The sequence below is a fragment of the Anopheles gambiae genome, chromosome 2 (assembly GCF_943734735.2).
Source record: "Anopheles gambiae chromosome 2, idAnoGambNW_F1_1, whole genome shotgun sequence".
Taxonomy (NCBI): domain Eukaryota; kingdom Metazoa; phylum Arthropoda; class Insecta; order Diptera; family Culicidae; genus Anopheles; species Anopheles gambiae.
The window spans coordinates 75,797,538-75,824,120 of record NC_064601.1 but is presented as its reverse complement, the minus strand read 5'-3'; the positions used below and the strand labels follow the sequence as shown (position 1 = coordinate 75,824,120).

General features: G+C 42.5%; 2 protein-coding genes across 7 annotated transcripts; both read right to left on the bottom strand.

The window, feature by feature from the left end:
• Positions 1–1,646: 1,646 nt before the first annotated feature.
• On the bottom strand, positions 1,647–21,049 carry LOC5667334 (uncharacterized). 6 transcript variants are annotated; one of them, XM_061645485.1, is made up of 9 exons: positions 20,869–21,048; positions 20,503–20,715; positions 19,315–19,923; positions 8,146–8,262; positions 6,387–6,463; positions 5,518–6,026; positions 5,269–5,440; positions 3,662–4,128; positions 1,647–3,311 (listed from the first exon to the last, which is right to left on the bottom strand). In XM_061645485.1, the coding sequence occupies exons 4-8, from the start codon at positions 8,243–8,245 to the stop codon at positions 3,667–3,669; spliced, it is 1,320 nt and encodes a 439-aa protein (XP_061501469.1). In that variant the 5' UTR covers positions 8,246–8,262; positions 19,315–19,923; positions 20,503–20,715; positions 20,869–21,048; the 3' UTR covers positions 1,647–3,311; positions 3,662–3,666. The 6 variants fall into 6 exon arrangements, with proteins under 6 accessions (XP_061501469.1, XP_061501470.1, XP_061501466.1 ...); XM_061645486.1 differs by lacking the exon at positions 19,315–19,923 and having other exon boundaries at positions 20,869–21,049; XM_061645482.1 differs by having other exon boundaries at positions 19,315–20,715.
• LOC1275781 (odorant receptor 82a) lies at positions 8,275–10,386 on the bottom strand. The gene is made up of 4 exons (XM_061640490.1): positions 9,944–10,386; positions 9,403–9,892; positions 9,162–9,314; positions 8,275–9,093 (listed from the first exon to the last, which is right to left on the bottom strand). The coding sequence occupies exons 1-4, from the start codon at positions 10,384–10,386 to the stop codon at positions 9,034–9,036; spliced, it is 1,146 nt and encodes a 381-aa protein (XP_061496474.1). The 3' UTR covers positions 8,275–9,033.
• Positions 21,050–26,583: the final 5,534 nt, after the last annotated feature.

Here is a 26,583-nt window from a genome sequence, read left to right as displayed (position 1 = left end):
TTTCACTCTCTAGTTTACCATCCTCTCAAATGGTTCGTGATAAAATATAGTACCCTTTATCGTGATGTATTATTAGATCCTGCGGGAGCGGCTGTGGTGCGCTGTGTGCAACATGCAGTCGAATGTGCGTCTATCGCAATAGATTAAATCACTTAGAACAGTATCGATTTTTATAGTTTAAATAAAAATAACTACTGTTTGTAAAGTGTTTAGAGAAATTTGAACCTAAAGTTAAGACAAAACAAAACTTTAATCAATAAAGTAAAAAAGTTTTAAGAACACAAAAAACAAGCTCCTCATGAACGAACAACAAATAAAATGCTCTGCCGTGTTGCAACACGATACACGCTCGGTACACTATGGTGCCGTAAACAACGTGGAGCCTCGTACAAGTTTCTAAAACATGCACTTGTTTGCCTGCTGCTGTACACGGTACAAAACCGATTGCAATAATACCTTCCAAAACAGAAAACATATCACTGCAGTGAAACACACACGGACGCAGCGCAGTAGGAGTCAGTAGTGGAACATGCCAAGTAAATACACCCTTGTCCAAACAAGCTCGCGCCACTGTAATACACAGTACTACAACTATGATGTAACAGTGTGCAAAACAAATTTATCATTGCAACACAAAAATAACACCAACAGACAAACAGGCAAACAGGGCAAAACACACAGACCCACACATCGCTGTAACACTAGCACAAAGGCGAAAGCCGAACAATAGTTTTGCTGCCCGCGGTTGGAGTTTTTGAGCTTTCGATTTTTATGTTAAAAAAGGGTTTTTTTTGTGTAACGAAACTAAGAAAAGACAGCTTAAGAATAAAATGAAATAAGAGAATAAATCGTAAAACTCCTATAAAGTGTAAAAGTAGAACTTGTGTAGCAAAAAGCCAAACCAAAACAAACCCTCGGCAGCTAAAATACTTAAAGCAAACAATCAGACATAAAAGAAAAGCAAACCAATAAAAGTATCAAAGTGTCACAAAGCAAAAAAAACAAGTTTACAAGCCCGGCAAAAGACAACGGCATATATGGACCCAAAATTTGATCACTTTGCCTCTGTCGTCTGTTGGATGAGGTTAGTGCGCGCTTGGGATGTTTTCCGGAAGAGGCAGTTTTTTTTTCGGAAGCATTACACCACGACTGGCAAGAAGAAGGGGGTGGTCATGGGCCCCCAAGATGTTTTCGCATGTCCTATTTATGGTACCGAAATCAATCGCCGCTCTAGTGATGGTTATGCAGGGGAAAATATTGATCGGACGACATTTTCCACACATCTGACAAAACTTTTGCCAGCGTGTAGCTTAACATCTGCTACACCAGAAGCGAGGAGTTGTTGTGCTGCTGCAATGTGACGTTTCTGGGAAAAATTGCTACCAAAAAATTGGTCCTGTTACTACTCCTGTCCATGGTTTAGGTATGCACGGTTCCCCCGCTGAAACATTTGATATTGGAAAATTATCATATTTTGTCTTCACAAGTGTTGTGTTTTTTTTAGGAAAGGGGAGAAAGGGATCTTTCTATTGTAGAGAATGGATGAAAGAAAACAAAAACAAAGGATGCATAATCTTACCTGTTTAAAGCTTTAATAGAGAAATATACAAAAGAAAAATTTATCAAATACGCTCCATGGCCGGCAGTATGATAAGGATAGGTTTAATCGTTTATTGAAAGTATCATCAGTACCAACCAACCTAGTGTATGTCATACACACACAGATCATACATTTTGGGATTTATTAATCTCGCCGCAGCATTTCTGTCCATTTACACAGGCTATATCATGTCAGGAAGAGTTTAATGTCATATTCCTACCACTTTGGTTGATTTCGGCTCGTTTTTATCGCGTGTTAGCTTGCTTGCCTTTCATATTTATCTTCGGTAGCCATCATATAATCTTGCCAAGTAACAATGCCGGCGTTTTAACTCTAATAATACTTCATTAAAATATAATAAATAGATTCACTCACTAGTTCATTTTTTTGCTGTTCTTAATCTGATGGCGTGAAGCTTTTTGCTTGCCCGTCCTGCGGATCTGAACTTGTTGTTGTGTAGATGTGTGTGTTTTTTTTAATAAGGTACAAAGGCATACAGTACAATAACAAGGTTTCATTTACTCTGCACAACATTCACATACACACATATTAGTTAGGGGTTGTATATTTTGATTTTTGGTTGTGTTCGTTATCTGCTTCTTTTTTGTTCTTTTTGGCAATTTTTGTTCTCTTCATTTAACTTACTCATTCTAAGGACATTGCATTCCATGGTTCCTTTATTATTTTCTGCATTATTCATCAAGAAATAGTTTACATTCGTAATATCTACAGCGGAGGGGCGAGTTAGAGATTAACAAGTTTGTTTTAACCGAAGCAATATCAAATGTTGCCGTTTTTTTGCTATTTTTTACTACTTTATCTCCCTCACGTGTGCACTCACCATCGCACATTAACACTGTGCTCGGCACGTTGTGGGGGTTTGGTCATGACCAGCAGTCGGTCCATTAGATGGAAAGTTTAACAGGTTTCATAAATTCTTCTCTAGTCGTACACATCTTACATAGGGCTGAACACTGACACATTTGTTTGGGCGTGGAATATTGTTCGGAGTTGGTAGAGACGACGATATTGTTCAGTTTCGGTGGCATGATTAATTGGTTTCGATTGTTGTGAGATGTTTGTAAATGGGGGTTTGAAGTATTAAATCAACCATATGCTAAATCAAGCAACGTTTCTGGGTTTGAATATTTTGGTTTGTTTGTTTGTATGTTTGTTTTATTTGTATTATTTAAGGCTTTTCGCAACAGGCCCAACATCAAATGCCGAAATGGCGATGCATCATATTTACGTATATCATTTATAAATACTAAGAAGTAACAGTAAACATACCTCAAGAAAAGAATAATTCCTATAAAGTCGCATCGCACTAACGTTACGCGCTCAAATTAAACAGCAACTTCCATCACATTAAGCCAACGTTCTTCGATGTGTCTTCCGCAAATACGTTCAATCTCCCCCGAGCGTCTCCCACGCGTTAATCACAGCTTAACAAATTAACAACGCACCATGCTGGACTAAGAGTTTGGCGCGTTAATTTTATGGCTTCAAATTATTGCTTTCATTACCGTCGGGCGAAGTGTAAATAAATAAAACGAATCGAAAATGCTAGCAACACGAACAGGCGCATTGTTCCCCGGGTGCATTGGTACAGCTGAAGCCATCCACGGTAACCAGTACGATGCTTTCCTCCTCCTTGATGGTAGCAGAAAATGTCTCCGAAGTGTCCTCGTTGGCTTCAAGAGCCAAGCTCCTGAAAATGGGACAAGCATTTATACATACACAATACAATAACTTATAGATTATCTACATTTGTCCGTGTTGGGATACGATTATGATCGATGGAAGATAATGGAATGAGAACTCATATTTTGGAACAAAACACATACACTCTATGGCGTGAGGAAAATGAAACAACCATTGCAAGCTAAATAAACCAGACTGGTACATAACGCTGGCAACACTCGAGAAAAAGCGGGTGCTAGAGAGAGAGAGAGAGACAGCTTCCAATTCTCTGGCTATGAATTATAAGATCAATAATGGCGAAACCACCAATCTCAGTCACTTTCTATAAACTGCCACTTTAGCCCGATGTATACCCACCTTTCTCATGCAACCTTTATGCCGGTAGCGCAGTCCTCACCGGGCGCTTCCTGCACCGCTAGGCTTTCCTGTCCGGTATGCTCGATTTCGGACGTATCAATTGGCAATTGAGAGCGGTCGTTTGCCGGTAGCTGTCCCTCATCCAATGATAAATTCAATGAAGACGGATTGTGGGTGCTATGCAAATAATGCTGGCATTCATTACCATTGACATCCTCCTGCCGCACGGTGTCGTCCGGTCCGTCCCAGAGACGGTTGTGTGCGGGCTGGTTCCGTTTCGAACGGTCACTGATTGCGGGTGTACCACCGGTGCTAGCGAAGGTGGTATCTGTTTCTGGCACCCCTGACACCGTCGAGAGATCATTATAATATGATCGATTCGTGAACAAATTGTCCTCCATGTCGTACGACCTATCGGAATATTCCGAGTATGCGTCCGCATCGTCATCGCAGTCGAAGTACTGACTCTGTGGAATATGGTTGTAATTGGGTGGGAAGCGTGTTAAAATAAATCAGACGAGCTTGTTCCACTTAACAGCATGCTAATTGTGTGAGTTACTGGAACACGGGTGGTTACATGGAAAATGATAGGAAATTTGAAGAAAATGCCAACACAAATGTGTACTTAAATATAAGTAACATTGTTAGATTATGTTTAATTACAATATGTGAGCAACTAGTGAACACAATATGAATAGCGGACAATGCGTTGAAAGGTATTTCAGAGGTCAGATCAAATTGATTTTTATTCTTAAGAATATATAAAAAGGAATTTATTCATAGTTTCCAAAGGTTGTTCTTTAAGTTTTTAGTCAAGAAGTATTAATTTTGATCAGAAATGTGCGTGGTTTTAATTAATATTTAACATTAATTTATGAGGCTGATGTTAGTACTCGTTCGTAATTTATTTAAACAATTAAATAACAAAAAATATTGTGAAACAATTCAAAACTTTATTTAAACTTGATTTTTTTTAAATACATTAAACTGTTTTTAACCGTGTAATAGCGAATTTTGTAATGAACATTTTTGATGGTTGCAGAATATGCTTGCATACGTTTTCAGTGAGGTTAAAAACTTTAGATCATATTGGACCTTGATTCAAACAACTATCTACGTTCCTTTGATAACAACAGTGTTCATGGTTCAAAGGTACGGTTTTCTAAAAAAATGAAATTAAAATTTTATTTTATATGCCAACATATCTTACAATAATATCTCAACTATAATAACATATAATAAATCAACAAATCAAATATATACAAAAACAAATCTATTTTAGTATTAAACTATAGACAGGCAATTAATCCATTGTATTCGCTTTTATTCACTGGATATTGTCTAAACTATAAGTGTTTACTTAAAATCTCCTCAAAAGTATATTTTTACGATAATTGTGAAGCAGTAACTTCAAAATTATATAAAAAAAGAAAAGCATGTTCATTTATCTAACGAGAGTAAGTATACTCTGCTACCAGTAGACGATTTTATCAAATATTTCGGCCAACTATTCGGCTGCTCGCATGGGACTTAATTAGTGAGAGACTGGCAATGCTTGGTACAAGCGTGTGACACCAGGGAAATTGTTTCATGCAAAACCAACTCACCTGACAGTCTATGCATCGGCAGCTGTCGGTCAGCGTACACTTTATACCTAGCAGCTGGGCCGCCTCGCTGTACAAATCATTTGCAGATTGGTCAACCGTATCCGCCTGGTCGAGCGTTGGTGCTGCAGCAGCCCATCTGCTGCAAGACAGAACAGACCGAAAAACCCATCCACTGAAACTGTCACCGTCAGCAACGCAACAAGGACCGCAGCAACGTTTCCGGCGCCCCTCGTCCGCATTAATATTTACCTTTGCCGAAGCTTATCGCCTATTCGTTCCGTGCTGTTAGCCTTCCGTAACCGGTCCTCGTCGAAGAGCTTCCAAAATTTGGCCATTTTCAAATTGTTCCGCCTGGGCGGTTGGTCGAGGTGGTGGGTGGGGCCATTTTTACTGCTGCCATCGACGCTTTTACTGCTACATTTGTTACGAAAGGCGATGGAGGCGGGTGGCGAGACGGATCCCTTGCTGGATGCAAATCTAATGAATTCGCTCGATTCGATGAAGCGATGCTGGCCGGCAGTGCTGGTGTCATCGTTTTCGCTGATCCTGATGCTGCTGATGTTGGTCGAGTGGAGGCTACCGGCCAGCAGACCGCCGATCGTGCTCGGACACAGATGGGGATCTGCCGCACTGCTGCCGGTGGTACTGTTGCTTCCGCTTGTGGTCCGGCGGCCGTGTCGCAATTCCGCTGCAGTTTTATTATTCACCGTTAGTGCTCGGCCCGCCGGTGTACCGAACAGCTCTATCATGTCCATGTTCTGTGTACGCGTACAGGGACGAACAACAGGATGTCAATTAGAATAAACGTTGCTCGATGTAGCAGATAATATGGTAGCATTCGGGCAGCCCCAAAAGTCCCGCGCGCGCAATGAATCGGGGGAGAAAATTACGTGTTAATGAACACAGGCACCAGCTACAGCCGGGGTGTGTGTACTCCGGCATACAGCTTTATGAAAGGACAAGGTTTCTCGTCGATTAAATTTCTTGCACCGAGAAATCGCAAACTATTTGAAAGGTTCATGCTTCGTCCCAACTATGTGCGGGCAGTCACTTTCAGGGCATACCAAGGACCTTAGCTGCTGAGCTTATCTTCCCAAGCGAACGTCCCGATTACTTACCCCATATCGGTAGCTGGAATTCAGCACATAGACGGTGTTCCTATTATTGCATTCCTCAACCAGTATATCATCCATCTCTATTAAATCAAGAAGAGGGAATGCAATAACAAAACTAGCAGTTGAGTTTGGGGCGCAAATCACAGCAAAGTATTTTAACTTGTAATCTTAAAATGAATTTAAGTTTTAAATTTATTGAATTGCTATGCAATCCTGGAAATATTATGGAAATTATGCCTTAATTGTTAAAAAGTGGTTTTCCAATTTAGTTTTGTTTTATTCTGAAATTACCTTTATAGAAACGAGACTTCATATGATGTGAATAAAAAATAGATAATTTTATATTCATACATTTATATTAAAATAATTTTTAATACATAAATAAACAAATGTTGATTTTTTACCAAAATAAAAATTCCATGATTGTTTAAAGATTTTTTCAGCTTAGTTGATGATGTTTGAATTTATACAGCTATGCTTTGCCTCGCCAATTAATAAGTTAAGACATATTTTCGGTGGTTAAGCACACTGAATATGTAGCTAGTAGTTTCAAATACGAAAAGCTCCTAAAATCTTCAAGTCTACAAAGCTTTACACTAATCTTGTGAATCTTCTTTAAAAAAGTTAGAATTTAATTTTGCTTTGTTGCGATTTAGGTATCTGCTTATTCACAAAAAGGACTGGTAAATTAATTTCAACGAATTATAGTGTTAATATGTTGTTTTGTTGACACCTGATCGAGAGTATCTCAGTAAATGTACACATTTTGAATAAATATTTTTCATAAGATTTATTAAAAATTTCATTGTTTTCATGTTGTTTGGTTGTTGTTGTCTTGAACACATTGTTTAGCACCCTCTTGTAGGAATACTAAAGGGCAAAAATGTTACCAATACTAGTTCATCCGGGGCTGTTCTGTTGGTCCTGTTCAATTAAAACAGGACAATATAATTCAACATTTTTGTTGAATTATACTTATATAGCAATTTATTTAGTATATATGTTTTTACCTACCTATAAGTGTGGTATGAATTGATTTTTAAGATTACACTATTACAATATCTTTATCATATGGTATTTTATTAATACAGGTATTCCCCGATATACGCTATTAATGCGGACCGTAGGAGCGTATCTCGAATATTAGCGTAAGTCAGGTTTTCAGTCAAAATATAGTTAATTTTCGTATAATTTTCCTTGAAGAGGAAGTTTTTTGCCACTAAATTAGTTGATCTGATTTTAACTGAAGATTACAATTTTGTACCTTTTAAAATGGTTTTTAAAATTTGACCAAACGGTAATTTATTTTGCATTTGACATTTGATGTGTCAAATCGGTACAATTTGCTCAAAGAACTGTCAACTTAAGAAAATCGCGTATATGAGTATGTCATATGTCATAGTATCGGGGAATACTTTTATATTTCAAAAGGCACAATGCATACAATTATCAAATATATATTAAATAATGACGCTCTCTATGCAACAGAACAATTATGGTAAATGATCAACGCATTAAATTATGAACTGGGTTTCTATCCCACTTGCTGAAAACATTAAACACATTTGATTTATAACAGAATATAAGCTTTTTATTACTTCAACTTTTTTTTAACTTAGAAATAATGCCTTTCTTCTGCTAACCAAGAAGAAATCTTTTGTAATGAAATAATTTTACCTTCACCAAATAACAAACTCTTTGCAAACTGTTCTCGATAAAACAAGCGAACGTTGCGTTGCGATACTTCTACAGTGTCAATTACCTTTTGCGCTAAAGTTCGACGAGTACAGAAAGTTCGCCAACGCCCTTGAAGGATACTCGTCCCGCTGACCTTGGTTCCAAGGGCTGCAAAGCGTAGTCATCCACAGCGATTGGAGACCTGGAACGTAAACAGAACCGCAAACACAATGCTAAAATTAGTTACGAAAGCGATGTCATCATTTACCGATCTTATCTAGAAGCAGTTTCTTTCCAAGCAATTCCTTCGGGGCAGTGGCACTATTTGCAAGTTTAAGGAAGGAACAGCGCATGGTACTCAGTTGTCTTAATGCAGTTTTCTCCACCTTTTTGAATACGTTCTGCAGTTGTTGGAGAACTGCAAGTTGTTTTCAAGGTAGACACCGATGTGAACAATATTAATGACCAAAGCGATTTACGTTGACTTCATTTGCTGCACTTTCGCACCATCGTTACCGTGCTTAGAACAACTTCGCAACATCCCCAAACAAGTAGCCAAACCATTCACAACTTTTTTATCTATTCGATTTATTCTCATCGGTGGACCGTTTTGGTCCTTGAATCTTTCTTGCTCACAAGTGAATAGTTCTAAATTCAACGTGAAACGAACGCTGTGCGTCAAAAGCTTTAATCAAACAACTAACGAGCAGACAGGTTTTTATCGCCTTTTGTAAGAATAAATATTTGCATTTCACGGCTATGCTTATGCGGCTACGAAAGGTGTTCAACAACATATCAACCACATTAGTGTTCCGGTAGAGCACGAAATGCTTGTTAAATGATGCAAGCTGTGCCACACGGGCTAACGTGCCGTGCCTCCGAGGGATATTCCCCACAATTGGCCTACACTGTGACTGAGGTGTTACTCCCTTGAGTGTGCCCACCGTTGCTGTGCTACTGCTCACTGTTGCTGCTACTGCTCCGTCTCTAAGGAGAGCAGCATAGTGATGTATGATCCCGTTGAGTTTAAAATCTGTAACGAAATTTGCATATCATTACATGCTACTACGCGCAAAAGTCTTATCAGTGCCCCAGCCACACCTTCTTCAGTGTGGGCAGGGTGGCCTTTATGAAGCCACCTTTGGTGACGATAGGCTTCTGGGCTCGCATGATACATAATCGCAGCCGCTTCTGTACCGCCGGTGGAGCCTCGTACCAATTGCTCTGGTAAATCGCGTCCGCCACCTTCAAGCTCTGTAAAACGTGGTATAAAAACAAAGAAAAAAGACACTGCTAGACGGGGCCATTTTTCTTTGTTAAAGCGCCCTCCCAACCACAGTACCTCATCGTACATCATGGAACCGTGGTAACAATATATGACCGCTTGTAAAACCATAACGAACGCCATCGACGCCAGCATAAGGACACGCGGCGTGTTCATGAATATCACAAATTGATAGCCAATCACGCAGAGCAGCACCGAGTCTAGCAGCAATAGGTAGAACACGGTGTACTGGAAGAGGTTCGTCATGGCCAGGCACAACTGCAGCACATCCTTATGGTACGCCACGACGACCTCCAGTTCGTCTTCGGCGGTACGAGCCGCAAAGTCAACTGCCTGGAACTGGCGTTGGATGAGCTGAAAGTGGATCGTAACGCTCGTCGCCAGCTCGGAAAAGCACGTATCGACACTTCCGCTAATGAAGATGCTCATGTGTATGGAGTCACAGTTGAACAGGAACGTTAACGCAAACATGAGCGGATGCTGATAGTTGTGGGGAAAGCTAGTTTTGAAAAGGAAGGGAAAGAAGAAAAAACAAAACCAATCCACACACACACATCATTGAAATCGGTTTCGTCCACGCGTTCGGACGGATACGTACGCCATCGGTGCTACAAAATGGACCCGTCCTTCCGCCAACGACCGCGAGATTCCTGAGACGATGGCACTTAGTATGTAGAACCAACCCACAATCAGTGCCGATGTCATGTAGATTTTCGTCAGCTTCGCATGAAACGCTCCGCTGCGCCGAAACAGCAGCAAGTCCTCCCTGCTAGCCCGCCGCTGCAGCGCTTTGAACGAATCAATCAGCGCGAACAGGGCGGCCGGGTGGAAAACGAAGATGTAGAACTTGGAAATAGCCACCATGCAGACGACCAGCGTCGGTATGGCATCGCAGATCATGGCGAAGTGGTGCACGTGCTGGAATATGTAGATCGACTGCAGCACCATAAACACGACCAGGACACCGAGACAGACGCTCAGCCGGATTCCACCGAGCGCGCTTTTCTCGCGAAACACTCCACAGTAGCGCAAATACCACATTTGGGCGTCGAGAAAATCTTCCACGCAGCTCATACTTCTTCTCAAGCGACCGTACGGTTCTTGGCAGCGCGTGAAACTGGACGCCCGCGACGATTCGCTGCAAGCTCAAAGGTCGATTGCGTGTGGGTGGGTGAGGTGGTTGTTCACACTGGTTGTAACTTTTTCGCGAGATTGACATTTTCATTACACGGTAATGTACGTCGAATGGAAAACACAGGGACAATCGCAGTGTGAAAATCGACACCCTCGAACCGGTCGTACTGGCTGGAATGCTGGTGATGGCATTTACGGCGAATGACCACTTTTTTTTCTTTCTTTCATTCGTTGACAAGCGCTTATTAGTTGACAAGCATGCAAATTGCAAGGGACCATGTGAAATGATCACCCGATAGATTGCAGAATCAGCTAACTTTACTGGTAAAATAAAGTACAGCAAAGCACAATTGCAGACAAAAGGAACTGTTTCCATATGCTTCTACACATTAGCTTTTGGTATTGATTTTTTACGTTTAAAGGAAACCCCATTTTACCAATTTCCAGTGGAATATGGAATGGGTATATGGATATGAATACGGGATAAAGTTTTTGCCATCATATTCTTGTGATATTAATACTGCTTGCTGCAACGAAAAAAACAAGCCACGTGCAAGTTTCTTGCTGTGTTACTTAATTCGCAATATACAAGATCGAAAAAATCATTAAAAGTATATTATTGTAGGATGAATGCAAAATGGAAATTATTGCTGATAAAAAAAACTCCTGCGGCAGCCCTTACATCCCACAGTTTTTCTCCGAAAACTATGGAAGTCGGATAAAAATGTTTCGAAACAGGAAAAGTAGCTTAAAATGAAATATTTATTTTACTCAATGAAAATGATATCCAGAAAAAAACACTGACAAAACAAAACAAAACAAAACAAAAAAGTGAATCCTTATTCGCACATGGTATCCAACAATTGCATGAAGTTTACGTATTTCAATTTCTGATCAATATACTGAATAATAACGAATTTTAATAACAAACTCTTGCGCATACATCACCGTTGACTCATAATTGTTTCATCGGCTTTTTTGAGACGAGTTTTTTTTCAAATTCAATGGGTTTTGGCGATCCATCAACCGATTTTCAATCTACATAGTCTATGAGAATAATATTTAACCAAACTTTTGTTTTAAATACAAGGCTCTTTACTGCCTCAAAACTATTTTCCCTTTTTTTTTGGGTTCCATTTGTTTCTTTTATTTTGGTATGGTTTCATTCCTTTGGATTGAATTGATTAAACTATAAGCAGCAGTAAAAGGCAGTGATCGGTAAAGTATAGCTAGTGAGTGCGGCTCTTTGCTGTCTAGATGGTGCTTTTTTCTCTAAACAGATTTCATATAACTTCTTCTTCTTCTCTGGCTCAACAACCGATGTCGGTCAAGGCCTGCCTGTACCCACTTGTGGGCTTGGCTTTCAGTGACTAATTGATTCCCCACCATAGCAGGATAGTCAATCCTACGTATGGCGGCACGGTCTGTTTGGGGATTGAACCCATGACGGGCATGTTGTTAAGTCGTACGAGTTGACGACTGTACTACGAGACCGGCCGACTAACTTATATAACTATATAACTACAATACATAATTATACTTAGTTTATCATTTTAGCTTTTAACGAATACTTCTACGATTTTTTTTGTAGAATTTGACCCTTTAGCCAGCAATGTTTTCTGGCCACTGCTTTGAGGCAAAGATCACTGGTTCAATTAATAATTTCTATAAGTTATGATTGATATAAGATCACAAACATTAGTCAAAGTATGTATAGATTTATTGAGCACTGAGAGAAATAAGCATACAATCATTAATGTAACTGTTTTATATTGCCTTAATAATTGTATGTGTGTTTTAAACGTGTTCTTGATAAGGGTATTAAGTGTATGTACCACTAGTGGTACAGGTAGACCTTGATCGCCAGCGGTTATTGTGTCAAAAAGTTGAAGAATAAGTTTATGTAGCGATATGAATCATCATCATCTTCTTCTTTGGCACAACATCCGTTGTTGGTTAAGACCTGACTGTACCTCTAAAGGGGAATGGCTTTTAGTGACTTACTGATTACACATAGCAGAATAGTCAATCCTACGTATGGCCATTCGGGGCTTGAACCCATGACGGGCATAAATATTACAAGATTTGCAAGAATTACGAAAACGAAACATATAATATAACAGTTTTCAAACAAAAACTCAAAAAACTAGTTTATTCAAAAATTTAATTGCAGAAGGATAGTTTGATATGGCTTTGTTTGTATCTCTGGATTAACAAAGTAAAACAAATAACAAATTACTTTTCTATTCATAATGCGTCTGCTACGGGGTGAGCGCATAACAGATCTAGAAACTTCGTGTCAAATAGATTTCCACATTAATCCGATTTGCATCAATGATAAGGAAAATACTGTTCCAAATTGAAATCTTGACGAGAAAAAAAGTAAATGAAACGCACCCACATACTGTCGCTGCCCGTATTTATAAATTTCCACATACTTTCCTTTTTTTCTTCGCGTCTTTATTTCCTAACAAAGTTTGTCGGTGTGGTGGTGTAGAGGTGAACATAATTGTACTGCTTGTAAGATTGAGACTTTCCGTGCCACATCTGGTAACATCTGCGTTCGAGGATGCTATTCTTTCTTCTACTTGTAAAATTTCGCTTTTTTGTCACCACATGAACACACAAGTGATGTAGAGAAACCAAATTCGCGCTAGGATTTTGATGATGTTTCCCAGTAGCAGACTTTATCAGTAATAACTGCCACGCCTCCACTCCCCTCGATTCGCCCTATTGCAAAAACTCTGACACAAAACATCCGCAGTGTAACATGCGTTCGGGCTAACATATGTACGAGAGTTTTTGTCGTAGAATGGCTTTCTTATGCTTTCCTCGACCGGAGCGCGCGTGTGTACCCTAAAAAGCTATTTCGCGTTGGCCTCGTAATGTGACCACCCACTTGCTAATGAACGAGGTGGATTAAAATGAACCCACAAAGAAGGGCTCATGTACACCCACGCGATATAAAGACAAGCGGAAAGAATGACTCCTTTCGCGTATGTTTGTCTTGTGCATTGGCATGGGCGTGCACAGCGAACATCTTTGGTTTGGTAAAAGCAAACGACAGAACATAATCCACAGTGTGCCAGGCTCATCGAAAACCGGTCACAGTTGGTTTGTTTGTGCAACAAAAAAGTTTCAAAGAAGCTTCTTAGCTCGAACCGAAAAAAATGTAAATTGGAAAAGCAACTTTTCCTGCTATCACAGTTGATTTCGATTTACTTCTTAATTTCCTCATCATTGTGATCCCGTTGGAATCTATTTTTTGTTTGTACATTAACAAATAGTAAAGCACACTTTACCAGGAAAACAAAACGCAAAATATATTGCAGAACAAGTTTCAAACATACCGGTAATTCAATCCACCGCTATAAAGCGTGTAAAGTACTAAGCACAACAAGTACGGGATAATAAAGGAGTAGCTTTGCAAAATTAGTCTTATTTATTACCGCGCCACAAACCTTCGCGTAATTTCACCTACCCGCAAGCACGGTGGTCACGGCACGGAACCCTTTGTTGCTGCATAGCAATTTATCCAAACGGCTCCTATTAATGGAGCTGGATTAATGGACACGTTTATCTAATTACTCACTTTGCTGGGCATGGAATAAGTGTTTCTTTTTTTGTTGTTGGTGTTGGTGCTTTACCATCCTTTTTGTTGTACCGCTCGCTGCACACACACACACACACACACACACTGTCAGGATATAATTTAATTCGCACGCTCATTACTAACATGCAGAGTCCTGCCCTGGTTGGTAGCATGCTTGCGCCGCTTCTCTTCTTCCTCGCTATTAAAGCCACTGAATGATTACACGTACCGACGACACTGTCAGGGGAGGATCGTTTGCAATGGACCAAAACATCTAAAAAAAGAAGGACCGACCATAGAGTGGGCGTTTAAACTTCGCCATGGTAGTTTTCATTTCATCACGGTACTCGCGGTACTCGCCCATATGCATCTCGCACATCCTAGCTGCCCGGCCGGCTGTCCCATGAACGACGCTCAGCGCAATAATTCCCGCTGTAGCCTAATTGCTACCACTACTACTACCCAGAAACCGCAGTTAGCAGTTGAATGGCAATAAATATGCCTTTTTCAAAACGCATGCCACTGACACGACACGAACACGAACACACACAGACTAATTTCTACAGGCAGGAAGCGGAAAAAATAACATTTTCCTCCCAGCCGGAACACAAAGCGAAGCGTTGGCGACGACGGATGATCGTGTGCAAACGACACAATGCATGATGAAAGCGACTTCTTTTGTTGTGTAACGGACCAATCTCGAGGAGTGTAACCGTTTCCGTTCGTCCTCGACAACGACCAACGCTGAACGAGAGCTATTATTTTTAATTCCTTTCAGGCAGAATTTCGCCAACTACTGCTAATCGCAGATGAGTAGCTTTTAGTAGAGCACTAGCATCTCTCTGCTGGTGTAATGGATGTGTTGCGGTTGGTGCTAGTTGTCCCATGGATAAAGCTTAATTGTACAACAGCTTAATTCTAGTACAATTTGCTTTGCTGAGAGTAGTGAAGCCTTTTCAACGTGTGTTTTAAATTAAAAAAAAATATTTCAACAATCTTTTGAACAAATCAAATACAACTCAACTATGTGCTAAAAGAACACCAAAATTACTCGGGAAGTATAGCAGTTGCAAAAACGTATGTTTGTTACTTTAGTAAGTTATCCCTTATTTCACAAGCCTTTAATTATTTATTTTTATTATCCTCCAAAATATGCATTCAAACCCATGCATAACTAATTAGATATTCATTTCCATTTGCAGTGCGATTATCAAATGAGCCCCGTTTAAAACAATTATGCGCACATCCCATCTAACGAACTGCCTGTTTCGATATTTCCCAACCTCACGACCTCACGAAGCCATCGAACCGTGCATTACCTACTACCACCAGCCGCCGTGGCGAAGAATTTTAAACATAAATATCCATTGCACTTAGCGGGAAAGCACGTTTCACTGTCAGGAATTAATTGCTTTCTAGACAAAGCGTTCCCTTTTTTCTGCTCTTGTTTATCATTTGAACAGAGCATTTCGTACAAATACACACACCAAAGCACACGCGACGTGTATTCGTAACTGTGGCATGGCGGCTAAGCCGAGATGCGCTCGCATCCAGTATAACGAAGCGGATTTTGGTCTCGAAGGTTTATGTTTTTGTGTGTTGCTTTCCATGTTGTCCCATGTGGAAAGCAGCCGGGCAGAAAATACAACATCAAACCGTTTTGTTTTTGTGCGCTGCTCATCGGTCTAAATTTTCCGTACCGAGTTGCGAGTGCGATATTGCCAAGCCAGTGACCTACTTGGCACGGCTTTATCACATTATCGGTGTTGCGATTTCATGTGAAAAAAATATATCATTTTTTATTACGATCCACCGAATCAAAAGCTACCATTTTCTTTGCTGCGCTTGTGTTGACAAACGAGCCCAAAAAGCTTCATTTAATTAAGTGACTAAATTGAAAAATGCTACCTCTACTGCCGAGCCTTTGTGTGCTATCTTTGAAATGTAATTTATATCGTCCTGCCTAGCAACGAGCTGCTGGCGTATATTAGGCGTTCGCTTTTGTTCTTTTCACTACCATACTCACAGAACCATTGTCACAGCTCGCTACTATTTAGATAGCGACAAATTGAAAAATGTTATTCATTTCACCGCATTGACCAGCGCGACGACCCGCTCAACACGACCGCGATGGCGACCGGTCCAGTGACAGTGCTGTGGTGGCCATCTTAAACCTGAAAGACTGAACAGATGCGAGTCCGAAGAGTGGGGCCATTGGGACAGCAACAACAAAAAAGTTCAATAACAAATAATCGAACGCCATAAATTTTATTGATTTACGATATGTCTTTCCATCCGCTTCCTTCTCGCGCACGACGCACGGTGAAAGATGCGGTAGTAATAAATTTTAAAGCTTTCCACGCGCGTTGAGACTCGCCAACAGGCGCAGCTCAAATGCGAAACACACTCGCCCCGGCTGATCTGCACCAACACTGCCTTCCAGGTCACCAGCAGGATGCGGTACTGGCGCACTGTTTGCTCAAGAAGTGGCTGATTTTTATTTCTTTTCTCACTTTTATCTGCATTAGGATGTAATATTCGTGGCAAACTGGCGTTCCGGCTGTGACGAGCTGCCTTGCAGAGACTCTGATCGGTGAGTAACGCAAACCCCCGTGAAACACCAGCACCGGAAATTGTAAATGCGGGTGATCAAAGACTTTACTTTCCTTACTTTCAAGTAATCAGCGAAGGGTGGAAGGGCAGAATTGCTAAACTGACTGCCGGAAAATCGTGATCATCTTCATCATAGAGAAGTGTAATCTAGTCTGCTGCTGACAGCTTCACGGGCACGTGGCGGGGCATACGCTACACATGCTTGCGGTACGCACCGTGTGCCGTCTTTTGCCATGACTGAGCGAGCGTCCTCCAAACATTCGCCGACCTAAGAGTAAGAGTAAGAGTACGGTATAGTTTTATTTCCCCCTCTCAATTACGCTATTCGGTAGTGTGGAATGTTTGGGCCAAAAAAGATTTCGGCCTCATTCAGAATACAAATGGTAGTGCAAAGCAGCAGGCTCACACCGAGCTGAATGTAGGAATCTCGGATTCCAACACTCCCCAGTGTTCCAACACTGACAGCTACAACAGTCGTCAGCTGCTTCGAGATGCTGGGCGGGCGTTCGAAGTTGTTTCTTTGCAATTTCAGGCCTTCCTTTTCCCACGGTCTGTGTACCGTTTTTTTGACTTCAACAGAATACCATTACCGTCCGGGCGCTGATTTTACTTGCCTTGAAGCGTCCAACTATATCTGCGAGACAATAAGGTGGGAATGGTTTCCACACCTTGCCGCTTGCTTGTTGTTGGTACAGAAAATTGCAAAAGAATTGAGTAAAAGCTTATGAATTTTCATGCCCGAGCACTGCTTGTTGCTTACGAATCGGGTACGGAAATTGCCGTCGGGACACTGGCGAGAGTGGCCAGAGTGAGCAGCCGTTCGCTGACATGTTAGTAAACGGTTAGGAAGTCATGTAGCATGTTGCGTTATACAAGCGGCGAAGTACCAAATCGTTTCAAATGGCACAATACATTGGAAGAGGCGGCAATGGCAAAGGCTGGTCAGATGATGCAGCCGTAAGCGAGTAAATTATTCGTTGTAAATAAACCCGATTCCTCCAGGTCGGCTCAGTGACAGGGGAGATCACGGACGGTTCGCCTCGCCCGGGAACACTTGGAAGGTACTTAACGTGCAGGATCTAAACAACCCAACGTTAATTGAAATGCAGAAGCCATTCAAGTGTACGAGGCCAGTGCAGAATTGTACGACCTCCTGGCTCAATGGCTCTGTTGTACTGTACGGCGTTGGATTGCGCTTGGGTCTGATTAGTGTAGCTGGCGAACGCGGCGAACGGGACGACGAAACAGCAGCAAAATAAAAGAGGGCAAAGAAAGCTCGTAACATTACACCGCGCATCTGCTGTGCACTGTGTGTTTGTAATGTCCTTGGTTTGCTTATTTCTAAGTCTCTGTACACAACTTTACCTCGACCGCGAGCTATCTCAGCTGTTCTTAGCGAATGGAACCACTTATTTTCCAACACAGACAGTAAAGGAATACACTACCCTGTTCCACTTTTACTTACGCCCTACAGAGTGTGGATGTGAAAAAAATACATCTCATTCTTTTAATTTAATTTACAGCTGCTGCTTCTGCCCGTGGGCAGGCAAGCAACTATCCAAAGAGCCTGGCGTAAGTAACTTTCCTCCCAGTTGAATAAGAGATTGCAACACACACCCACACAAACAAAAGAAGGTAGCAAGAAATGGAGCGATGAATAAGTTTAGTGTTAGGCCCCATGCCTACCGAGCCAGTTGGTGGCCTTTCTTCTACCACCGCCATACCGTAGGTGCCGTATTCTTACATCGCACTACACTACACGCAAAATGAATTAAAAGTTGCCGCTCCTTGGGCTGCGCGAAGCCGTACCGAGCTTTTGTACACAATTATGATGGACTGCCACGATTCCGGCTACAAATGAGGTGTGGAAGCTCCAGGTGGAAGGGGACAGTGAATGGTACCGCCGCCATGGCCATTATGTTTGCAGGACGTTAGAGCGTTCCGCCCTCAGTACGTTAAAGATTATAACTCAAAACAGGGGAGTAGAGAATTTAATAACTCGGGAAGGAGAAGGCTGTGGTGAAAAGAGGGAGGAATGAGAAGAAAAAAAGCGTAATAAACACACAAATCTTGAATGTTTGTAAATGCTTATAAATGGTGCTGTGCTACGAAGGAAATGAAATAGCTCGTCTTTTGCACATACCCCTCCCCTTTCGTCCCGCCGCCTCACCCATAGAAAAGGACATTAATTATGGAGCGTACTTAATGGACAATACCATCTAGATACACTCTTTTTGTGTAACCTCGACGCGTTTCCTTTTATGTTGCTCAAACGGTTCACGTCCTGTGTGTAGATTGCCATCCGCGCGCCCACTAGCCCCGCAGCCATCCTTCCCCTCCACCAACCCAAGCGGCCATGTGATGTGAGTCGTCTTTTGTCGTCGGCCCCATCATTCGCCCCTGTTCGTCCTGTCTGTAGTTTGTTTTATTTTTATGAACCTTTTTGGTCGGTATGTCCGCTCAGCGAGTTAACCAAATAAACGAGCACACAAAGCACCGCATGAAAGGCTTTTCATTTTCCCTACCAACCCCTCCACCCTTCTTGGAAGCGGGGTGGGCAGGGAAGAAAAAACAGGAAAAATAAAACGGAGATCCGGCGGAAAGCAGCGTAGCTTTGCTTTATCCCTTACCTTTCTTGATTTCGGCCCACGTCTTGGCGAGTTTTTTCTTCCACGGTTAGCACAAAAAAGGGAACAGCACACGCACTCGCTCCCACAAACTCGACCGACACACACACGAGCGCCCGGACACACTTGCTACACTCCGTAAAACGTGCCGTTGTTGTAGTCCGTCGCCTCCGATGGTCACGATCGATAACGGTTGATCTTGCCTTTCCCAGCGCCAGAAACACCAGAACCTATTGCCTCAACTTTTCAGGTACTTAAGCATAGCACAAAAGCGACCACAACATCAACAATGACACTCGCAGAACACACCATAGCATAACAAACTCATCCCACACCGACGCTGGGGTTGAGCGAGACCTGACCACACGCGCGCGCTCGAGCCTAGACTTTACCACATACGGGCTGAGCAGGGAGAGCACAGTGGCGCTTTGTTGTTGATGGGTTGAGGAAGTTCTTCCTTCATTCCACCTTGCCGCTCCTCCTCCATGCACTCACAAACACACACACACACACACGCCCTTTTGCTTTTCCCCCGTTTCTGGGGTCGTTTTAACGTCGCTTCCGATTCGGACGATTCTTTTTTCGATTTCCACCCAAACAGCTTTCAGTGACCTGTAACCGGATTAGGTTTTATCTATTTCCACACCGAGGAAAAAGCACTCTCTCACCGACGGTCAGAGGTGGCCCAAACCGGAAAGGAAATTTCAACAAAAAAGATAAAGAAACGAAAGGCTGCCACGAAATGTTCCGAAGGCTTTCGTTGTTGGAGGTGGGAGGGCGACGGAGGTCGTGGTGGTCTTGCTGAACAAGGTTGACCAAACCCACAGCAATCGCGGTGATCGAACGAGCGTGCGATAATTGATTGATTCCGCCCGGACACGGTTATTATTAGCGTTTTTCTTAGTTTTTTTTTTGTTTGCTCCTTTTCCTTCTTCGTCCTTATAGGACACACTGATTCAGTCAGTCAATTCAATTGGCCTGCTTTCCCACCGGGCAAACACACTGGAAGGAGTGGATGCTGACGAACTTATCACGGCACTGTACGAATCCTTAAACACAAAAGTCGTAAGCCAACACGAAAATAGGGAACACTCCTATCATCCGTGGTGATAGGTGGTTACCCCAAAACAGATGGTTCACCCGTGTCAAATCGCACGACCTCCAACGAGCTTTGACAAAACTAACACGAACCTTTGGACCGATGCCGTTATATCGCGTTTGTCCCCACAGGGCTGGGAGGGGGTTTTTGAAGTGCGCTCGTTGTTCGCTTTACCGAAGACGACGGAAAACTGACTTCATCCTGGCCGGGTCGACTCGTTTTGAATGAAATCCTTGGTGACCCTCGATTTCCACCGGTGGCATCGGCTGCTGCGATGCCCTGATGCTGGCCCGAATTACACGCTACTAGCAAGCAGCAGCACGAGAGAACGTGACGTCTCTCGGATTGTTAGGACAACATAGAGCGAATGAGAGAGAGAGAGAGAGAGAGAGAGAGAGAGTGAGTGAGCGAGCGAACGCACCACTGTGAGAGATGTATTTGGAGATGATGATGCTTACAGGGTTAGCTTTCGCACCTTCGTATCGATCCTCCCGAAGGCTCCAGGAATCCTGTCTCCAGCGTAGCGTTGGCTCCGGTTTGTCTCTTGCCCTCGCTCCAACTTCGATGGCCACTATAAGGATATCCGGGGGCGTACTGGGAGGCTAGACTGCTATCTTCTGAGTGTGTCCTTCTAGTAAACAACAAACACTTTATGCTCCCACCAACGACAGAGCGACTGAAACGGATCGAGATACAGAAGAGAAGAACGTGTTTCTAACACAAAGAGTAGAATAGAGAAAGAGAGTAATACAAAAGAGAGCGAGAGTTGTCGAAGATCAAACTAACGGGGTTTTATCAGCAAAACAAATCACATGGTCTCTAGCGTGGCTTGGTGCTGCTGGCTAGCGTTCACGAGGGTCACGAGTGGAAAATCTCATTTTCCTTTCACACACAAACGACCGTGCATCCTGCCCTTGTTCCATGGGGTTTGCGTTCCATTGCACCACCGAAAAAGAGAAAAGCTCGTGCGACACATTTTCAGCGCGCGGACCAGTAAGTAAGTGTATGGGGCCCGGGGAGATATTCGAGAAGCAAATTGAGCGCTGAGTTTTTGAACCGTTGGAGTCGTCTGAATTCGTGGATGCTGCGAGTGTGACCCGATGATATAAGGATGGAGGTTGTGGTGAAGGGTTTTCCCCACCGGTCGCTAGGGGGAACACAGTCCAATTATAGTTGATCAAAATGTTCGCAATAGATGAATGGGAAATTATCCGTCCGTTCAGGGACGACAGGTCGTCGCCGTCGTCATCGTTACCATGCTCTAAATATTGTGTTGCTATTTTATTGCGAATTTTATTACGGAATTTGTCTGAACTCCTACGCAACATGCAAATACATCGTGTTTCGTTTTACATTAAAAATACCACTAACGAGGCAGAAATTGGCAAAAAGAAAAACGATGGTTTTACGACGAGCGGTGAGCGATTGAATTGCAATAATGTCTACGATTTGCTTTAGATTGCGAGGACGAGAGATTTGACAAATGGGTAATCTCGGTGAACGACTTTTTTTAAATTTCATCAAATAAATCTAAATTAAATTTACATTAAACAATTATGTGCATTTTATCACATTTGTTTTCGTTGCATTAGCACCGATGCTACGAACAAATTCAGAACCAATTGGGACAGATGTTCGGGTAGGTGAATGAAACTTTGAAGTCATCTTATGAACTTTAGTTAAAACAACATGAAAGCATGAATCATCCGCAACGATGTTGGCTACAAAACAGTTATTTCATTGCCTGAGGAAACACTTCACCTCAAAGAGCCTGTCGCGACGGTCGTAGGGTTGTATAGCTCCAGTACTCACATATGCCTTTGAGACATGAACAATGTCCACTTTTGACAAATCCCTCTTAGTCGCGTTCGAGAGAAACATCGGAACAACGAGTTTTGGCCCCCATTATGTATGGATGGACCAAGAAGAAAGCACAACAATGACAAGCTAACCAGACACCGGTATACTGGCCTGATCATAGCTATGCGTAGTACTGCTCCCTATGACACATTCCTTTTGCCTCGTTCCAGACGTTTCACAAGTGGAGAACATTCATTACTGGACTAAGTTCAGGTTAAAATTAAATATACTTCCTGCATATAAAAAACGTTACAAAAGTAATTATATTCTTGCAAAAAAAAACTAGTAATATTTCATTTAAAAGAAGCAAGTTAAAGCACCCAAAAACCACTTTTGTTTTATATTTTATTATATTTAAAAGAAATTAATATCTTCATGATTCGACTCATTCCATATTTGAGAAAGAAGGAGAATAATAGTGTGAACCGGTCACGTGGTACAGTCGTCAACCTGCAACGACATGGCCGTCAAAGTTTCAAACCCCGTATGAATTGTGTACATCAGTCCTATGGCTATCCTGCTATGGGTAATCAATAAGTAGGCAGAACAGGCGTTCCGTATTTAACGGAACAGTCCCGTACCTGCAACCAAAGGTTAATGACGACGGGACATACATATGTGCAAATTCCTAATTTGTTCCGTTGTTTCATGTGCGAGTCTAATGGACATTGATTGTTTAAATTCTTGCAAAGTAAAATCTGGGATGAAAGTCAAGAATTAGTTTCTATTACAGATCGTTGGGTGCGTGTGTTTAAGGAAAAGAAAAACAAATCTCTAGAGTACTGAAATTTTATTAACATCGTACAATATGTAGTGTGTGTACCAGTACTGAGCCAGGTTAAAAAAGTTATTCAGCAATGCAATGTGGTTGAAATATAAGTTATATCTTAGCGTAAAAAAGTTAAGAAACATTGTTAATGTAACGAAAATGTTTATAATAAAATGATTAACAATCACTCTTTATTGCGTGATTTGTAGTTTAAGTATGTAGGTGTTCGGCGTAAAAATTATATACAATATTGAAGTTCGAAGTTAAACTGTATTATTTTATAAGTAAAGAACAAAGTTATTAAAATTGTTGTCTGCTTAGAAAATTCGAAGTCTCGTTTTTTTCTTTAATTGGTATGTCCCGTTTTTTTCATCAGCTGTCTGCCTATCAATAAGTCACTTTCAGTCAAGCCCATTAGAGGTACAGGCAGGCTCTCTCTCCACCCAAAAAAGAAAAGACTAATAGGAATATTAGGAGCAACTAATCTCTTATAACCATAACTTCTTCTCCAAACAAAATAATAACCAATAACTTCTCCAAACGTACGTAGGCGTCACGTACAGATAAGTGAACGCAATTTTGAAGTCGTCCCACAATTCACCTATCTTGGGTCAAAGGTCAGTAACGATAACAGCATGGAAGCTGAGATGCGCGCAAGGATGCTGGCTGCAAACCGGTCATTCTACTGCCTGAGAAAGCAGTTCACCTCAAAGAACCTGTCGCGACGAACGAAGCTGGGACTATATAGTACCTACATAGAGCCGGTACTCACATACACCTCTGAGGCATGGAACTCTCTTAGCCGCGTTCGAGAGGAAGATGCTCATAAGGATATTTGCCCCGGTATGTATGGAGGGACAATGGAAGATCCGTTATAATGACGAACTGTTCGAGATGTGCGGCGACCTCACTGTTGTGCAGGGTACCAAGTCCGTAAAGTCTTTTTAGGCCGTCCACAAGGACAGAAGTCAAGTAGTAGGCCCAAATTAAGGTGGCAAGACGCCATGAAGGCGTTCGAAATTAAGGCTGGGATAAAGACTGGCAGACGAAGGCGCGAGACCGTGAGCGATTTTGGACGCTCCAAGACCGCCAAGACCGCGGAGCAGTAGTAGCGCCGGATAAGTAAGTAAGTAATTGGAGAGTTTAATTATTTTTTGTTTGTTTTATAACACATCAAATTTAAGTGTGTGAAGAAATATAACCGAAAAACTGAAATTCATTCTTACTTTAACGCTACACTTGTTCGCACCTAACTACTCTATATATTACAGGGGTTTCAGGAATTATCATAAGTTTAGGACACTTTCTTGATACTTCTTTATGTGAAGTGAACTTTATGTGACGGAAATTGTACTATACGTCATCCTTTTTGAACATGAACATTGGAATTTCCTATTCTTCCATCCATTGGTCAGTATAATTGTTGGCATTAATAGGTATATCTTTGATGAGGCAAGATACACATCGAACACATTGCGAACATAAATACTGTCGTCCATGTCCCATAGCTCACCATTGTGTACGTATAAGTTTCCCAACGTTTCATGGTACTTGTGAAAACAAATCATTTGCTTTATTGCTGCCGAACTACATTCCATTCCTAACGGGCTCTCATCACAGGATCTCTTGATGATACGTTCTTGCGGCAAGCAGTTTAGTAATAAGATAGCAGCAAATACAATAAAACAAAGCAACTCTTACAACAAAACCGCTTGAGAACAAAACTTCCGACTCCACCGGCATTGAGAGCACAATAGAGCAAAATGTTTTTTTGATAACCTGTAATGGCCAGCGCGCACAAGCGTTAGCGAGCGCCACCATCGCCGTTAACAGCAACAGTCGCGTGTGTGGTATGTCGGAACGAAACACAAAGGGCACATAACTAACAGTTTGTTAGCAGCGTTTGTTTCTTTTGCGGCAAAGTTCGTACATTTCTTCGCAGCTCGGCAGTGCGGGCTTTTTTTTCGCTCGTTCCCATTCGCTTGATAGGGAGTCTCCCTCATTGCTAACACCATCGTAATTCCATCGATAATAGACCAAATGCATAATGAATTACACACCCATTAACATGAATGTGGCAAGCTTACCCAAATCGACCCATATAATATTTATATTCACATTACACTGAGCCCGCCGGTGCGCCTGGCCCGGTGTGGCTGGATCGTGGCTATACATCCCTGCCAGCCAGCCAGCCAGCCAGCCTCCGGCTTAAGATCTGTCGAGTAATACCGAGCCTAGAGGCGGACGGTCGTTCGCACGAAAGGTTTGCAGATAAAAAACAGCAAGTCGACACGATAAAAACGGATCCATGTAGCGGCTTGTGTGTGTGTGTGTGTGTGTGTGTCGAAAAGTGGGTATCCTCTCCTCCTTCCCCGTTTCTTTGAGAATGGAGCTTCCCCTCAGCCACATTCATCTACGCCAAAGGGACAGAGGGCAAGCGAGCGAGCGAGCGAGCGCGCGGGCGCGCTTGGATTACGCTAAACGTCGACTATCCCAAACCCATGGCCGGGCGCTTACCGCCACCTTTCCGAGCGATATACGACCGGTCCATTACCGGGGAGCCATCCTTCGAAATCAACCAGCCATCGTCATAAGAGCACACCATACATCATTCACATTTCGATGGCCCCTCCGGGAGTACAACTTTTTCGCCGACCGCCAACACTTGCACCAGGGTGGAAAACCGTTCAACCAGCCAGCCAGCCAGCCAACCATTTTCCTCGAGCGGTTTTTCCTTTCATCCTTCAGTTCATTCTCCATAAAAAAACGGGTTTTCCCACTTTCCCAACACTTTTCTTCATCTTCATCTCGAGCCTTTCCAGCTCGTTTTCCATACCACACCACGGCCTTTGGAGCAACACTGTGCGCGCATCACACGTGTGTGATGGGACTGTCCGTCTCTTCTTCCTTCCTCTCCCACGCCTCGCGCGCACTCGGTTGACACTCGAGGGAAAATGCTCGACACCATCGGTGTCGGATCGGAAAATTCGCATTCGCTTGCCCTTTTCCTTCCTTCCGGGGCCACAAGCGGCAGGGGGATAACGCATACCTTGCGGTAGCGGGGCGAGATGACGCTAAAGCCTCCGAATGGAAACTAAATTACTCGCTATTATTTCTGCTCAACGCGCTCTGGCATTCATCATTTTTTCGCCCGCAGAAATAAATGGGCTTCCGAAGTGTACTTGTGTGTGTGTGGCGTTGGTTGTGGCTTCCGCATCAAATGAGGAAGGCGACGAAAACCACAGACCGTACGGAAGAGGAATGTTTAGCTATGTACGGTCTTTCACACTCATAAGCACCTAGTGCCCCCATCCCAGCCCTTCCCCAACATACACAGGCGGCGATGGGGGGATGGATTTCATGTGCTTCCCGACACTCCCTCGACATGCTCGCAACGGTGGCGGGTAGGTAACGGATTTTTGCTTGCTGTCGGAATGAAACGGATGGTTTGATTTTCTACGGAACACACTAAAACCACGGCAAAATCAAAGACAACACACGGACGATTTATGAGGATTGTCGCTCCTGTTGTTTTCCCTTTCCG

What these genes read in the sequence shown, in the direction of transcription:
- LOC5667334 (XM_061645486.1), bottom strand. Translation starts at nt 8,245, where the DNA reads ATGACTACGCTTTGCAGCCCTTGGAACCAAGGTCAGCGGGACGAGTAT. An exon ending in GTCGAACTTTAGCGCAAAAG is followed by an intron (nt 6,464 to 8,145) that starts GTAATTGACACT and finishes TTGATTTAATAG; the next exon opens with AGATGGATGATATACTGGTT. An exon ending in GGCGATAAGCTTCGGCAAAG is followed by an intron (nt 5,441 to 5,517) that starts GTAAATATTAAT and finishes TGACAGTTTCAG; the next exon opens with TGGATGGGTTTTTCGGTCTG.
- LOC1275781 (XM_061640490.1), bottom strand. Translation starts at nt 10,386, where the DNA reads ATGTGGTATTTGCGCTACTGTGGAGTGTTTCGCGAGAAAAGCGCGCTC. An exon ending in CATTTTGTAGCACCGATGGC is followed by an intron (nt 9,893 to 9,943) that starts GTACGTATCCGT and finishes ATGATGTGTGTG; the next exon opens with TGTGGATTGGTTTTGTTTTT. An exon ending in GTTCCATGATGTACGATGAG is followed by an intron (nt 9,315 to 9,402) that starts GTACTGTGGTTG and finishes CACGTTTTACAG; the next exon opens with AGCTTGAAGGTGGCGGACGC.